General features: G+C 37.3%; 1 protein-coding gene across 4 annotated transcripts in view; it reads left to right on the forward strand.

The window, feature by feature from the left end:
• Window positions 1-17,824, forward strand: part of ASB5 (ankyrin repeat and SOCS box containing 5) — a 115,815-nt gene that overhangs the window by 41,902 nt on the left and 56,089 nt on the right. For 2 of the 4 annotated variants that reach the window (XM_078366230.1, XM_078366229.1), the window contains 2 exons: window positions 6,406-6,430; window positions 11,159-11,443. In XM_078366230.1, coding sequence (XP_078222356.1) covers window positions 6,406-6,430; window positions 11,159-11,443 — 310 coding nt within the window. The remainder of the gene's footprint in view (window positions 1-6,405; window positions 6,431-11,158; window positions 11,444-17,824) is intronic. The other 2 variants (XM_078366231.1, XM_017970131.4) reach the window with 1 other exon arrangement.

Raw genomic sequence — 17,824 nt, forward strand, 5'->3', positions numbered from 1 at the left:
GGTACCAGTACCATGCTGTTTTGATTACTGTAGGCTTGTAGTATAGTTTGAAGTCAGGCAGCATGATGCCTCTAGTTTCGTTCTTTTTGCTTAGAATTGTCTTGGCTATGAGGGCTCTCTTTTAGTTCCATATGAAGTTTAAGGTGTTTTTTCTCCAGTTCTGTGAAGAGGGTCATAGGTAGCTTGATGGGGATAGTGTTGATTCTATAAATTAATTTGGGCAATATGGCCATTTTCACAATATTGATTCTTCCTAACCATGAGCATGGAATGTTTTTCCAGCTGTTTGTGTTCTCTCTTATTTTGTTGAGCAGTGGTTTGTAGTTCTCCTTGAAGAGGTCCTTTACATCCTTTGTTAGTTATATTCCTAGGTATTTTATTCTCTTTGTAGCAATTCTGAATGGCAGTTTATTCTTTATTTGGCTCTCTTTAAGTCTGTTATTGATGTATAGGAATGCTTGTGATTTCTGCACATTGATTTTGTATCCTGAGACTTTGCTGAAGTTGCTTATCAGTTTAAGGAGATTTTGGGCTGAGACAATGGGGTCTTCTAAATATACAACCATGTTGTCTGCAAATAGAGACAAGTTGCCTTCCTCCTTTCCTAATTGAATACCCTTTATTTCTTTTTCTTGCCTGAGTGCTCTGGCTACAACTTCCAATACTATATTGAATAGGAGTGGTAAGAGACGGCATCCTTGTCTAGTGCCAGATTTCAAAGGGAATGCTTCCAGTTTTTGCCCATTCAGTATGATATTGGCTGTATGTTTGTCATAAATAGCTTTCATTATTTTGAGATACGTTTTATCGATACCTAATTTATTGAGAGTTTTTAGCATAAAGGACTGTTGAATTTTGTCAAAGGCCTTCTCTGCATCTAGTGAGATAATCATGTGGATTTTGTCTTTGGTTCTGTTTATGTGGTGGATTACATTTATAGACTTGCATATGTTGAACCAGCCTTGCATCCCTGGGATGAAGCCTACTTGATCATGATGGATAAGCTTTTTGATGTGCTGTTGCAATTGGTTTGTCAGGATTTTATTGAAGATTTTTACATCTGTCTTCATCATGGATATTGGCCTGAATTTTTCTTTTTTTGTTGAGTTTCTGCCAGGTTTTGATCGCAGGATGATGTTGGTCTCAAAAAATGATTTGGAAAGGATTCCCTCTTTTTGGATTGTTTGGAATTGTTTCAGAAGGAGTGGTACAGCTCCTCTTTGTAGGTCTGGTAGAATTTGGCTGTGAACCCATCTGGACCTGGGCTTTTATTGGTTGGTAGGCTATTAATTGCTGCTTCAACTTCAGCGCTTGTTATTAGTCTATTCAGGATTTCAGTTTCTTCCTGGTTTAGGCTTGGGAGGGTACAAGTGTCCGGGAATTTATCCATTGCTTCCAGGTTTATCAGTTTATGTGCATAGAGTTGTTTGTATTAATCTTTGATGGTAGTTTGTATTTCTGTGAAATTGGTGGAGATTTCCCCTTTATCATTTTTTAATGCATCTATTTGATTATTCTCTCTTTTCTTTTTAATTAACCTGGCTACTGGTCTGTCTATTTTGTTGATCTTTTGAAAAAACCAGCTCCTGGATTTATTGATATTTTGAAGGGGTTTTTTGCGTCTCTGTCTCTTTCAGTTCTGCTCTGATCTTAGTTATTTCCTGTCTTCAGCTAGGTTTTGAGTTTTTTTTTTTTATCTTGCTCCACTAGCTCTTTCAATTTTGATGATAGGGTGTCGATTTTAGATCTTTCCTTGCTTCTCATATGGGCATTTATTGCTATAAATTTTCCTCTAGACACTGCTTTAAATGTGTCCCAGAGATTCTGGTATGTTGTATCTTTGTTCTCATTGGTTTTGAAGTACATCTTTATTTCTGACTTCATTTCATTGTTTATCCAGTCAACATTCAAGAGCTAGTTGTTCAGTTTCCATGAAGTTGTGGAGTTCTGAGTTAGTTTCCTCATCCTGAATTCTAATTTGATTGTACTCTGGTCTAAGAGACTGTTATGATTTCCATTCTTTTGCATTTGCTGAGTAGTGACTTCCAATTATGTGGTCAGTTTTAGAGTAGGAGTGATGTGGTGCTGAGAAGAATGTATATTCTGTGGATTTTGGGTGGAGACTTCTGTAGATGTCTGTTAGGTTTACTTGGTCCAGATCTGAGTTCAAGTCCTGGATATCCTTGTTAATTTTCTGTCTTGTTGATCTGTCTAATATTGACAGTGGAGTGTTAAAGTCTCCCACCATTATTGTATGGCAGTCTAAGTCCCTTTAGGTCATTAAGAACTTGCTTTATGTACCTGGGTGCTCCTGTATTGGGTGTGTATATATTTAGGATCTTTAGGGATCCTCTTGTTGCATTGATCCTTTTACCATTAGATAATGCCCTTCTTTGTCTCTTTTGATCTTTATTGGTTTAATGTCTATTTTATCAGAGACTAGGATTGCAGCTCCTGATTTATTTATTTTATTCATTTTTTTATTTTTCTCTCCATTTGCTTGGTAAATCCTCCTCCATCTCTTTACTTTGAACCTATGTGTGTCCTTGCATGTGAGATGGGTTTCCTGGATACAGCACAGTGATAGGTTTTGACTTTTTATCCAATTTGCCAGTCTGTGTCTTTTGATTGGGGCATTTAGCCCATGTATATTTAAGGTTAATATTGCTATGTGTGAATTTGGTCCTGCCATTTTGATGCTAGCTAGTTGTTTAGCCCATTAGTTGACTCAGTTTCTTCATTGTGTGATGCTCTTTACTATTTGGTATGTTTTTGGAGTGGCTGGTACTAGTTGCTCCTTTCTGTGTTTAGTGGTTCTTTCCAGAGTTCTTGTAAGGCAGGGCTGGTGGTGACAAAATCTCTCAGCAATTGCTTGTTCATAAAGGATTTTATTTCTCCTTTGCTTATTAAGCTTAATTTGTCTGGATTTGAAATTCTAGGTTGAAAGTTCTTTTCTTTAAGGATGTTAAATAGTGGCCCCCACTCTCTTCTGACTTGTAGGGTTTCTGCCAAGTGATCTGCTGTGAGTCTGATGGGCTTCTCTTTGAGGGTAACCCAACCTTTCTCTCTGGCTGCCCTTATTATTTTTTCCTTCGTTTCAACCCTGGTGAATCTGAGGATTATGTGCCTTGGGGTTGCTCTTCTTGAGGAATGTCTTTGTGGTGTTCTCTGTATTTCCTGGACTTGAATATTGGCCTGTGTTGTTAGGTTGGGGAAGTTCTCCTGGATAATATCCTTAAGAGTGCTTTCCAGCTTGGATTCATTCTCCGTCACATTCAGGTATACCTATCTAATGTAGATTAGGTCTTTTCATATAATCTCATATTTCTTGGATGCTTTGTTCATTTCTTTTCACTTTTTTTCTCTAATCTGGCCTTCTCATTTTATTTCATTGAGTTGATCTTCAATCTCTGATATCTTTTCTTCTGCTTGGTCTATTTGGCTATTGAAACTTGAGCATGCTTTGTGAAGTTTTCAAGTTGTGTTTTTCAGCTCCATCGGGTCATTTTTTTTCTCTGAGCTGTTTATTCTTGTTGGCATCTCATCTAACCTTTTGTCAATGTTCTTAGTTTCTTCTCATTGGGTTAGGACATGCTCTTTTAGCTCCAAGAAGTTTGTTATTACCCAGTTTCTGAAGCCTGTTTCTGTCAGTTCATCAGACTCATTCTCCATCCAGCTTCGTTCCCTTGAGGAGTTGGGATCGCTTGGAGGAGAAAAGGCGTTCTGGTTTTCATTGTTTTCATCCTTTCTGCACTGGTTTCTTCCCATCTTTGTGGATTTATCTACCTGCAGTCTTTTTAGTTGGTGACTTTTAGATGGGGTCTCTGAATGAGTGTCCTTTTTGTTGATGATGAAGTCATTTCTTTCCATTTTTTTAGTTTTCCTTCTACCAGTCGGGCCCCTCTGCTATAGGACTGCTGAGGTCCACTCCATACCCTTCTTGCCTGGGTATCTCCTGCAGTGACTGCAGAACAGTAAGGGTTGCTGCCAGTTTCTTCTTCTGTTATCTTCGTCCCAAAAGGATACCCACCAGATGTCAGCCTGAGCTTTCTTTTAGGAAGTGTCTCTTGGGATATATCGGGGTCAGGGAGTTGCTTTAGGAGACAGTCTGTCCCTTAGAGGAGCTCAAGTGCTGAGCTGTAAGCTCCATTGTTCCGTTCAAAGCTGCTGGGTAGGTACGTTTAGGTCTGCTGCAGCAGAACTCATAAGAGCCTTTTTTCCCAGGTGCTCTGTCCTGGGAAGGTGGGTCTTTATTTATAAGTTCCTGACATGCTGCTGCCTTTTTTCATAGATGCCTTGCCCAGCAAGGAGGTAGTCTAGTCACAGTCTGCCAGCAAAGGTGTTGCTGAGCTGCCATGGGCTCTGCCCAGCTGCTGTGTGAACTTCCTTGTGGTTTTGTTCATAGCGGTATAGTTAGAACTGCCTTGATAATGTCAGTCTGCTTCAGTAATGGTGGACTGCCTTGGTAATGGTGGACTGCCTCGGTAGTGGTGGACTGCCTCAGTAATGGTGGATGCCCTTCCCCCCACAGAGCTGGACCATCCCGGGTCCAGCTGAGCTTGCTGTGAAACTCTCAATCAGACCATTTCAGATTGCTGGACTTTGTCGGGGTGGGACCCATGGAGCCAGGTTATCTGGCTCTCTGTTTTAGCCCCCTTTTTTTTCAGTTGAATGGGTGGCTCTGTCTCTCAGGCATTCCAGGCACCAGCTGAAATGGCTGCCCAGATTTGTGTGAGTTTTTGTGCAGAGACCTATTGTGCCAGCTGAATCTGCCATGTTGGAAACTTGTGGCACTTTTCAGACCAGGAATCTCCTGGTCTATGGTCAGTAATAACTCTTTTGGAAATGTGGTGATCACTCACCCTCTGCATTGTTCTCACTGAGGACTGCATTCCAGAGCTGTTCCTATTTGGCCATCCCATAATTTCTCTTTATAAGTACTCCAGAAAATGTAAATATACCAGGATGTTTTTTCTGTACAAGTGCGAGAAATACTGAATTTAAATTGATTTGATTAATAACAGCAAAAATGACTTTATTACTTCTAATTACTGTGAGATCTGTATTATTGTCAGATCAACTACTTCAGGTGCAACTAAATAGATCCAGGTGCTCATATGAAGGTACCATGATGCTGCTTTTCCAAATCTTGGCTATGCTTTCATTTAATTGGCTTCATTCCTAGGCAAGCTATTTCTCTACTGTCAATTATTCTCCTAGCATCTTTAAACTTAGATCTTGCAATCAGCCTCCCCTGCAGACGATGAGTACCTTTTCCAGAACTCCAGCAGAAGTCCTGGAAATATCTTTCTTGGCTAGTTTCGGTCAAGTGTCCTTCTCTGGAGCCAGGAGGTCAAGTATATGGACTGAAGCTGGGCAAGATATGGTTCTTTAAAGAAATGCTGGGTTTACAAGAAAACAAAAAACCAAATTCCTAACATTTCATTCTAATAAACTATACAGAAAATTGCTTGGCATATAATAAGAATTTAAGGAATCTATTTTTTAAACTCTTATATATGCAGAACTACCAGCTTTCAGCCAAGTTTTCCTGGACAACATATATATGAATAGAAGTGGTTTAACCTAAAGCAATCTGTAGTTAGGGCAGATCTCAATATGTGATGTTTGATAGAAGTCAATTTTTAGGATAAAGGCTGTTCCGTGTTTGGGGGAAAGCTAGTGCTATTCTCCAAAGAGCCTGGATGCAGTCTAAGTTAATGACCCTTTTTGTGGCTAAATACCTTTTTTATAGGTTATCATAATGCCAGCAGAAATTGCTCTTTTGTTCCATGATACTGCAAGTGTGGCTAGAGACCAAACACAGGAATTTCCCCCCACGTAGGATAGTCCAACAAAACAGACTAGCTCTCACCCAGGCTTTCCCCAGCCAACACTATAAATAATAATTATTATGATAATTATAATATCTAAGAGAGCTTATCCTTCATCAATAATTATGGATGCCTCATAGAAACCTGAGACATCAGTGCCAATAGTTCTGCTGTGAATATATTAATCGTCTGTGACAGAAGCATTATATCATAGCATTCTAAGTCCGCATCAGGAGTTATGAAAATTTGTTTTGCCTTTATAAAGTATCTATTTCCATTAGTGCAACTTTGGAGTAAGTGAAGATAAACAGAATCTACTGAATGGAGATAAGGCTAAATTTAGTTTTTCATTCCCTTTAAGGAATTCAACTTGAAGTGTAAACATTGCTGTTTTCATTTCAGATTACATGTATTTCGAACATCTGAGAGCTTCATTTGCCTTTATTTTTTTTCTCATGAGATTTCACAAAACAGAAAAAATGAGGATTATGTTTTCAGTAGTGTTTTAAATGCAATAGTGAATATATTAGCAGTGATAACTTACATAATTTTTCTTCTTATCTTTTATCAGCCATCATTGGCCTTCAAATTTACAGGTAAATGACACTTCTGAGTTTGTATTTACTATATACAAATAACCCTCCACAACCCTGTTCCAGCGCTAGGAGCATGTGTGCCATTATGCTGAACATTAGCAACGTTGCTGTTGGAAATGTGTTCCTGTAGTTTTGTTTTTGGAAATATTAAGAATAAAAACAGGCAATTAGAGCCTTTAGATGTCTACCAGAGAATTAAAAATTACATTTTTTTTTTAAAGGTATGGGCACAGTGGCTCACGCCTATAGTCCCAGCTACTCCAGAGACTGAGGTAGGAGGATTGCTTGAGCCTGGGAGGTGGAGGCTGCAGTGAGCTGTGATCATGACACTGCATTTCAGCCTGGGTGGCAGAGCAAGACCCTGTCTCAAGAAAACAAAACAAACAAAAAATGGAAAAAGGTCATTGCAGGTGGCTCACTGTATTTCCCTTCTGTTATGATTTAGCAACCAGAAAGCACTAGAAACAGGCAATTTTTATTATATTCTTTTGCTATTTTCAACCTAATAGCTTGGATCAATACTGTAGCTAAGTCAAAACAGTTTAGCCTCGTAATCTCTAGAAGTGAAATTTTCTCTTTTATGAGAGGGAATTTATGGCTAATCTGGGTTATATTTGAAAGTCATTTTCCTCTTCAACTTTTGAGTGACATGAAACTAAGTCCCTAAAACACAGCAACAATTCACGTAGTACCCTGGGACACTGAAGGAGAAGAGTGAGCAAAAGACTCAAAAGGAGGAATGTTGGGAGCCCCAGGGTTTGGCCGTACAGTCACTCCTCTGATGCTTGCATAAGGGTGAGAAAAAGAGACAGTGTCTAGAAAAGTGACAGCAGGAGGAAGCCAGGGAGCCTTTGTTCTTCAGAAGTTTCTGTAAGGATCACCCCCTAACACTGATGTCCTGATTCCCACTCCATTATTTTATTAACATACAGACTTGACGGTCATCAGTGAGCTTCTTCTGGCCAAACTCAATATCCTTTTCCTTATCATCATCTTTTATTAGATTGGTGAAAAAGTAATTGCGATTTTTGCCATTAAAAGCAATGGCAAAAACCACAATTAATTTTACACCAACCTAATAGTTATTAATCATTTGACCCTACCTTGAACACTCCGTGTTTTGTAATATGCTAATTCTCGACTACCCTCCTTGGCTCTCTGTTGTTTGTTTGTTTGTTTGTTTGTTTTTGGAGACGGAGTCTTGCTCTGTCATCCAGGCTGGAGTGCCATGATGCGATCTCGACTCCCTGCAACCTCTGCCTCCCGAGTTCAAGCAGTGCTCTTGCCTCAGCCACCCAAGTAGTTGGGATTACTGGAGTGCACCACCTCAGCTAATTTTTGTATTTTTAGTAGAGACAAGGTTTCACCATGTTGGTCAGGCTGGTCTCCAACTCCTGACCTCGTGATCTGCCTACCTTGGCCTCCCTGGGATTGCAGGTGTGAGCCACCGGGCCCGACCAGCTTTCTCTCTTGTTTTTGTGGAAGCCGCTCAAGCTTTGAAGAGACCAACAGTATTAGCCCCTCTTTCTTTTTCTTTTCTTTTTCTTTTTTTAGACAGAGTCTCACTCTGTTGCCAGGTGCCAGGCTGGAGTGCAGTGGCATGATCTTGGCTCACTGCAACCTCTGCCTCCTGGGTTCAAGCAATTCTCCTGCCTCAGCCTCTTGAGTAGCTGGGACTACAGGTGCAGGCCACCACACCCAGCTAATTTTTGTATTTTTAGTAGAGACGGGGTTTCACTATGCTGGCCAGGATGGTCTCCATCTCTTGACCTCATGATCCGCCCACCTGGGCCTCCCAAAGTGCTGGAATTACAGGCGTGAGCCACCGTGCCCAGCCTGTATTAGCCCCTTTCTATATTCCCACTTAGTGAGTGCACACTAAGTGCCATCTCATTTCATTGTCATACCATGTATGCAGCTTACCCCAGTAATTTAGGTTTCTGATTACATATAATCTTGTATGATCTCTTCTGTGTGGGGGGAGGGATATGTGTATGTGTCTGTGAATCTGTGTGACTCTGTCTTAATCTCTGTTTATATGAGTTGTATTTGCTCAGATTGTAAGTGCTTAAAAATAGAAAATTCTAGAGGCAACTTGAGCATGTATTTTAGTGAGAACTGTGTTCAAATAGTGCTGTTCTTCATAATTAACTTTTATAGGTCTCTAAAGTTCTCTGAGACCCACTTTCCTCATCTTTAAAATATGAATAATAATACTCATCCCTCAAGATGAAATAAGTTCATAAATAAATATATACATATGGCATACAGTATACCTTCAATAAATGATTTTTCTTGTTTTAACTTTTCTCACATCACCCATTCTAGTAATATGATGTTAATTCAGTTTTAACATTCTAATAATACAATGTTAAGTTTGGTTTCAACACTGATTGACTGAAACTAATAAGATTAGGAAAGTTGAGATGTTAACTACATCTGGCTACCACAGTCTCTCAACGTGGTATATTATAAAAACATTTATCTGAATAAGTCACTTCAATGACTAATCAACATTTTATTTTCCTAAGGAAATGAAAATGCCAGGAAAATAGATGCACAATACTTTTAGTGTCATTATGTGTCTTTTAAATATTAACAGAGTTGTTCATAGTATTATTTGGAAGGGATTATAATAGGAAAAATACAGCATCTAATTTCCACTTGACGAATTCATATGCTATGAGTTGTTTTATTTGGGCTTAATTTTTATTTAGTAATTAACAGACTCAGAGATGGTAAATTTTGCTGAGGGAAAGTATACCAACAGAACATACCAATGGGAATCAAGTAATTCATAAAAATAAAACCTGATGTCTTGACATAAAATCCTAAGCATTGTACTGTAGTTTTTTTGTACTAGTAAAGCTAGAAAGATTTAAACTTAATGCACCAATGATTGCAGCCTTAGTGAAATGAAACCGTTTCTTAACCCCAAAGAATCCAGGCTCCCGATTAGCTCATGAGAAGACAATTATTTATAATAGCACTTACTGGTAGAGAGAAAGGAGTGAAACCTTAGATGGGCACTTAGACGTGACTAAGGCGGTTTTTATTTCTGATCCCGAAGCACTGAAGTGGAAGTCTGCAGTGACTCAGAGCACTGTGATGGCCCAGCTGTTCAGGGGCATACGTCTCTGGTGTGGAGTCAGGCATCACCGGAGGGAGGACTCACCGCAGAAGAATCGGCACATGTATTGACTCACCTGACACCGTCTTACCAGTAGTGAGAAAGAGGAACATTTCGTTAATCTTCTATTTGAAGTTAATTTTCATTGATTCCCAAAGCACATATGAAATAGCACTCTGGGCCTAACTAATGCCTGCCTAGCTAATACTCGGCCTCTGGAAATGATAACCAGGGGCCATTTTCATAAGAAGCTTGGTAATTTCCTTCTAATATATTGATTTAGTTATTATTATTTTTTCTGAAAGCCCTCATTCACTGGTGAAAGAAGCAGCCTGCTTTATTTGACATATTTATTTTACAGCCTTATCTCCTTGTGTTGGAATATGTCAGGTGAATCTGTCCAAAATCGTTAAAGATACTTGGCATAAAATGGATACACCGAGGGAGAGAACACTTACATGGTGGCCAATTATGGGTCTGCTCCTCATTCCAAGAACGGCCACTTCTATTTTCTTATGTTTGTTATTTCTTGTTAATTTGGAACTCAGATGAGTTAGGAAGCAATATCACTGTCAAGAGGCCCCAAACCCAGTCATAGAAATATGTAACAAAGCTCCCTATATAACATGATATTTTGTATTTTGGCATAACATTTTTGGCTTAAATGCCAAAATATTGCTGCTCTATGTTATTTTCTTAATAATTTATTCTCTTTTAAAATATAACTTGCCTAAGGATATCTATATACAGATACATTTCATCCATGAATAAAACAGACTGGAGTCAACAAAGATTATAGGCCTAAAAGTATAGTTTTGCTTGGTTTTGGACAGTGTTGAAGAAATGCATATGTTCACTTGATAATTCTGGATATGTCTTTTCTCCCAGGATTACGTGCTTTCTCTTTGTGCTCCCGTAATACCTGTTCTTACCGGCTTCATATCTATCTATTTCTGTTCCATTTCCTTCACTAGACTTTGAATTTCTTGTGGCCGGGACCATTCTACTTGTTTTTATCTCTTCAAAATCTAGCAAAGCATTTGACACATCCCAAGTTATTAAAAAGTGTTCATTCGATGAGAGAACAGTGTCAGATTATTAATCTATGAAGTTTCAGTGTATTATGACTTGTAAGAAAAATGTTTTTTTTCCTAAACAGTAAAAACAATGCAGTTGGCTAATCTGATGAGTAGTCATTAAGGTACAAGTTATGGACTGTTTGCTGATTTAGCTCATGGTCTACAAATAGAATAGTGCCTTTTTAAAGCTTTAAGAGATAGACAACTTTACTCGATTTATGAATATCATTTATGTTAACAATGGGAACCCCATACACTGTCTTCAAATTCTTGATAATTACATATATAAAATGGAAAGAATATGCATATATATTTCAATAACTGGATTTTGAAATTTGGAGCACAGAGGTGGAGTGTCATTTTATATTGAGAATGGAAAGTCAGGAGCCTTGCTACACATGATGCAATTGCTTCCATGGAATATTTTCAGACCAATAGGAGTTTGTGAAGAACTTTTATGGACGGTATAAATATTTTGAGCTGTAGGCATCATTACCAGCTGATATTTTCTTTCCTCAGGACCAGCTGTTCAGGAGCACCACGGACGAGAGCCAGGCACATTTGAGACTTGGATCTCACTAAAGACCGCCGCAGATTCTTCTGCAGCAATGTCGGTGTTAGAAGAAAATCGGCCATTTGCTCAACAATTGTCCAATGTCTACTTTACAATACTTTCGCTGTTCTGTTTTAAGCTTTTTGTGAAAATCAGCCTTGCAATCCTCAGTCATTTCTACATCGTGAAAGGCAACCGCAAGGAAGCGGCAAGGATAGCAGCTGAATTTTATGGAGTATCCCAAGGACAAGGTATGTTTATGATAATCCTCTCTGGTTTCAAGTGGAGTTTAACTCTGATTTGATCCACAATTACATGTTTCCTTTTTAGAGTGCTTCAAGGTAAATATTTTATAAACTTTTATTAAGGAAAATACTTGTAACTCACTTCTTGGCTTATAAAAAGGAAAATTACTTTCTTATGTAAATGTTCATGTTAAAATCAAGGTATCATTGCAAAAGAGATTAAGGGAGACACACTGTATATATAATAGGAATCATAGGAATATGTATATTCTTCTTAAGAAACAATTTAAAAAGTTAAGCATTTTATTTGCCAAGTCATAGTATTAGAGATTAGTTTTAGAAGTCAGTGATTGCACTTCAATCATCCTTTAATGTCTACCTGGATTGCATAATTTTAAATCAAGTATTATTTATATGTAAAATAATTGTTATTAAAAAGAGGGGATTTCAAGATTTTGTTTCTTACAACTTAAATAAGATAACCTTTTGACTCTAAAGTAAAGCATACAAAAAGGTTTCACAGCATGTGTTTTTCTGATGGAACTGTTATTGCTCAGCTCAGTTTGTGGAAAATTGATTATAAAAGGATAGAAACATCATTAATGAATTTTGTATGTATGCAGCCAAGTGCATTCAGGTTCCTTAGAAGAAACTGTGGTATGAAACCAAATGAGAAACAATATTACCCATAGATTTCAAAAGGTTATAAAACCATTTAGGTCCTATTGGATCAATATTCTAAAAAATAAAAATGACTCAGATGGCGGGCTTTAAAGTGCCATTTTTAATTCGCGTAGTTTTCAGATTCATTTCTGATTTGAAAATCAACAGGCATGCATGAACATTTATAGCCCAAATACCTCCAAAACAACTTAAATTGTCAGAATCAAAATTTACTTTCCACACAGTTTAAACATGTAAACTTGAAAGAAAAATGTCTTAGAGTAGAAAGCTTGCTTTCTTAAATTCCATTTTCCTACATTTTTTCAATGTGGGATGTGACTCATTTTAAAATCTAGGTTACTCTATTGGTACATGGAAAGTTAAGTGAAGACAGAAAATTTTTTTTAGTGTGTGTGAGGTAGATAATGAGTACATTGCAATTTTGCAACATGAGGGATTGACGTTCTCACTCAAAATGAGGAAAACATAAATGCTCGTAAGAATCTCTCATAGGGAAGATAAAATCTCAATTAAATAGGCAGCATTTAATCCTTTACCTACCACCTCTGCCTTAGAACAGAGACAACTATATTTTGCGTATTTATTTATTTTCCTGGAGTCTGGGGCTCACACTGTTGCCCCGGCTGGAGTGTAGTGGCTCAATCATGGCTCGCTACAACCTTGAACCCCTGGGCTCCAGGGATCATCCTGCCTTAGCCTCATAAGTAGCTAGGACTACAGGTGCATACAACCATGCCTGGCTAATTTTATTCTTTGTAGAGACAGAGTCTCAACATTGTCTGCTTTCTGTGGTCTCAAACTTCTGGGTTCAAGTGATCCTCCTGCCTCAGCCTCCCAAAGCTCTGGAATTACAGTTGGGAGCCTTCATGCCGGGCCTGAACTGTAACAAAATGTGACATATACACTATGTGATTCATCTGTACATAAAAAAATTTAGTTGCCCATATTTGTAGATATATGACTAAACAGCTTACATGATCATAAGATGGTAACATTTACCCTCATAGACAGCCTGTAGCACATTACTTCATACTCAAATCTTGTCTGTGTATTGTGGGGAATGCTGTACATTAACACGTGAAATATTGCCTAAACAGAAGAAACTTTTTTTGTGGGTCGACAAGGGTTTTAGAGGAGGCCATGGAAGCTCCTTTTTGTACATATTTTCCAGTAAAAAGAAACACTCATCCCCTCATTTGACTGATTTTAGTGTGCTTATGTTAGGAAATCGTGAAAATATATGAAATAGTTTCCATGTTCCCATAGACTTTTAGGATTCTATTTTAAAATAAATTAGAACTCTAGGATTTTTTGTCTCAAGAAGGGAAGAAAAAAGGAAATTAGTATTCATTAATAGGAAACACTTTTCCTGGAAATATAAGATGGAAGCAAAGTTTTTAAAAATTTTGTGTTACTTTTAATGTTAGATCTATTTAATGAAATTTCCCCCCTAATATCATGTATTAATCTTTATATGAAACAATAGAATATAGTATTATAATTTTTATTCGATGTAGGCATAATTTGTTTCCAATTTTATTTTAACATTAAGAGAACAAATTAGGTATCTTATAAAACTCTTAATCTACTTCTAAGCATTCGTTCTTTCTTGCCCAGGAAAATGATTACTTTCTCCATTTTAACATAGCTTTTTCTTTTATTTACTGTAAGTCAACTATTTTTTTTTATTTTGTGTATATCTTTATAATTCACTAATTAGGCTTAATTATCTCTGTTTAATCCAACGATTTCCTCTTTCCTGGGAGAGATTAGCACCTTCATTCCACTTTGAATTGTGTTTCCATTCCTACTTTCAAGGCTTAGCCAGACGGCTCCCCAACGTTTCTGATATGGAGTTGCCAAATTCCATGAAATAAGAGATGGTGTGTATATCTTCATGTCTTTCATAATCACAGAAGACCCTGTGACAACATTCTGGATGCCCTCCCCATAAGTAGTAGTACATCAGTATGAAATAAAAGGAACTGTTAATTTTTTAGATACTATTGCAAATCAACTGATTGTATTAGACAAATATATGGTGTTTTTCTGTTTGTTTGTTTTTAAAGCTCTTTCCTGTCAGGCTTGAGACCAAGGTATGATTACCCGTGAAAATGCTGAAAATCTAAATGGTATCTAAAATAGCTCAAGATATCTCCCTCTTGATCCTTTTGCTATTTCATTAAACTTTACAAATCTACCTTTTCATCTCTAAAGACTTTTATCACCCTCATCATTGTACTTCAGGGGCCGATTCTTTGCTTTGCTTTTTTGTATATCTACCTCCTGTATTGTTCTTGCTGCTAAGTGTCCTGATTACAATCTTTATATATCAGAGGCCTCGTCTAATCTTGAAGCTAACCCTAGACTTTGAAACTGACAGGGAGACTACCAGGCTGTGAAGGCTATACTGAAATATTAAACAGTGTACAGAGAGAATAAGGATGTGGAGAAATGGATTAAGGCCTAAGAGAAGCCATGAACTGCTTTACTCCCAAAGAAACTTCAAGAGGCAGCTCTTCTGTTAAGGACAATACTTTTCAAGTTCTATCTTAGGCTCTGAAGAGGTTTAGCAGTTTTTGCTACAAATAGACAGGACATGTTCTAAGCATTGATTTTCTGAGCACCCTTGATATCAAGATACTGCAGATACAGTATACATAAAAAGCAAAATGTATGGTTCTCATCCTTAAGTTTATATTCTAATTGAGGAGACAGGAAATCTACAGATAACAGTCACTTTCCAGAACACTCACTGTCAAATGACTCTAAAGAATGAATGGGTCATTTTCCAATTTGTACTTTTAGAGATATCTTCAAAGAGAAGGCAGATCTTGAGATGACTCCAGGAAATGACAGAGGCATGGATTTATGGGTACACACTGATAATTGGAAGGCAGTAGATTTGGCTGGAGTGGAGAGTTCATGCAGTAGAAAAATAAGTTGGGCCTAGATATGAAAGAATTTGAATTTCATGCTAAACAATTCAGACTTAACTTTGAAGGTAATGGGTGTCATTGAAAGTTTTTGTTACAAAAGAAGGTGGGAAAATAAAAAACGCTACGTATTAAACCATAATTTAAAGTAGATTTATATAGTAATATTCTTTGGAGTTGGACAAGACAGATTTGAAATAAGTTGATCAGTTAGGACCTTGCCATGAGGAGATGAGGACTTAGTTTTCTCCTGGTAGTATGGACAGAAAACAAAGAATGACAACAAAAAATAAAGAAAAGGAAAAGAAGAAAGAAAGAATCTGATGATGCCTGTAAATAGCATTCACATAGCCTTTAAATTGACAGAAAGAGCAAATATTACCTTAGAGTAACATTTTGACATATTACTTTCCTCATTTTCACATAGCTTTTTCTCCCACAGTTAGATATTAACATGTCAATCAGAAGATTCATTAGCCACACAGGTCAAGTCTGCAGCCTCTAGCCAAGGCCACTCCTTGAAAGTATGACCCTTAGAGCTTGGTGAGTCTGGTAGGTTACATACCTGTCTCTACTGGGAAATATCAATGTACATCAGGAAGTAATCGCATTAGAATCTGAATTTTAGTCTTGCATTTGATTTATTTAATGTATTCTTTTTGTTCAAATTTATATTTTTAAGCACCAAGCCTTCCAGTTATGACTTAGCTCCCATCTTGATCTGCCCACAGAAAGAAAATGTGCCAGCTTGCCCTCAGGACTGTTTTAGTCCATCTGACATTTATAGGTCTTGTTGCAAATTAATATATTTGCATCTTGATATCAATCATTGGTATTTTGTGTTTGTTGAGTTGTAAGTCCACTTCTGAGATGTAAATTTGCTCCAGCTCTGCTGACAGATTTCTGAGCCTGAAAGACCATGGACCAAATTTTGGATTGTGGAAAATTTATCATGGTAATATGTCTCTGTGAGGCTGCTTGAGAAGCAATCTGATGACACTCAAGCTCTTCAGGTGTAGCTTTCATGGTTGAGATTACATGTAGAATGTATGTAGAATCCTCATATAGAATGTTTATGCTTGTGATTTCATATTACATGTAGAATACAGAATGAATGTCGAATCATCGTATAGAATGTTTATGCTTGTGATTTCATATTACATGTAGAATACAGAATGAATGTCGAATCATCATATAGAATGTTTATGCTTGTGATTTCATATTACATGTAGAATACAGAATGAATGTCGAATCATCGTATAGAATGTTTATGCTTGTGATTTCATAAGTTTTGTTTTAGGGTTGTCATTAAACATGAGATTATTTTTTGTCCAATTTATGGTAGACACTTGGACCTAGGACATAGTATAAATGTGTGACCTTAAGCTGAATGGCAGGAGAACTTGGCATTTTGGAGACTAGTGTATTAATCTGGATAGGAAAAGCAGCTAGAATTTGATGTAATATCTTTTTTTTTTTCTCTGCATTAATAAAGTCCATCCTAGGTTTAAAAGCAACTTCAGGAATTTAGCTTTGCAGCCAATGCTAGCAGTACAAGCGGTGGTATTCTTTATTCCTGTTTCTGAGGAGCAACTTGTTTCATGTGACCTTTGGTGCTGCTGGTTACCCTTGCATGAGATCAGTTATCTTAGGGACATTCTGAGAATCTCAGCAAAGAATCTGTAGCAAATCTGTAGGATGACTTCTTTAATATCTTGATTATATAAAGGTAAATATTCTGACTATGTAGAAGTTTTTGGACATATTTTCTATGTTTAGGTGGAACGACTCCACAGAAGAAAACTGGAATTGATAGAACTGCTCTTGTCTGACAAAAGACATGACATTATGCTCAAAAGTGCTACTAATTTTTTTTTCAAAGAGGTTTTAATTTTGTCCAAGTTCTACTTTTTCAGAAATCCTGACACTTTTGTGGAAGAAACTATTATAATCCTATGAAATCCGGGAGCAAAGTTCCAAGTTTAGAAAAGACTGTCAAATTTTAACATATTAATACATTTCATCTCCCTGTGTTTCTTATTTATTTTTGTGTTGCTATAAAGGAATAGCTGAGGCTGGGGAAAGAAAACAAGTTTATTTAGCTCATGATTCTGGTGGCTGCTGAGCGCCTCAGTCTGTTTCCACTCATGACTAAAGGGAAGTGGAGCCAGTGTGTGCAGAGATCACACGGTGAGAGAGGACTCAAGAGAGGGTGGCGGTAGGTGTGTGTGCTTTTCAACAAGAACTCTCAGAAACTAATAAGAGTGAGAACTCACTCAGCACCAAGGGGAGGAGGGCAAGCATTAATCTATCCATGAGGAATCCCACCCATGAACCAAACATCTTTCATTAGACTATATACCTCCAACATTGAGGATCAAATTTCCACATGAGGTTTGGAGGGGACAAATATCCAAACCATAGTATTTTATAACTTTATATTTGGAGAACTGCATAAATTATGGAAGTTAAGAAACTTGATGTAGCTGGTGATAGTTTAGGAGGGATCAGTTTTCCTAGTAATATTCTTATATCTTTTGTTCATCTCTTCCTTCCTTTAATCATTCAATTACTTGCTCATTTATTACTTACAACATAATGTACTTGCCCAACATGTATCTATCAGGTCAAAGGCATTGCCCTAGGCACTAAGGATAAAATATAGAAACTGTCCACTGTTTTTTCCCAACAGTGTACATAGTTGAGTGGAAAAAAGATAGATAAGCTAGTCATTTTAAAACATAAAAAATGCTATTTTACAAGATTA

Source organism: Callithrix jacchus, chromosome 3, assembly GCF_049354715.1.
Source record: "Callithrix jacchus isolate 240 chromosome 3, calJac240_pri, whole genome shotgun sequence".
Lineage (NCBI taxonomy): Eukaryota > Metazoa > Chordata > Mammalia > Primates > Cebidae > Callithrix > Callithrix jacchus.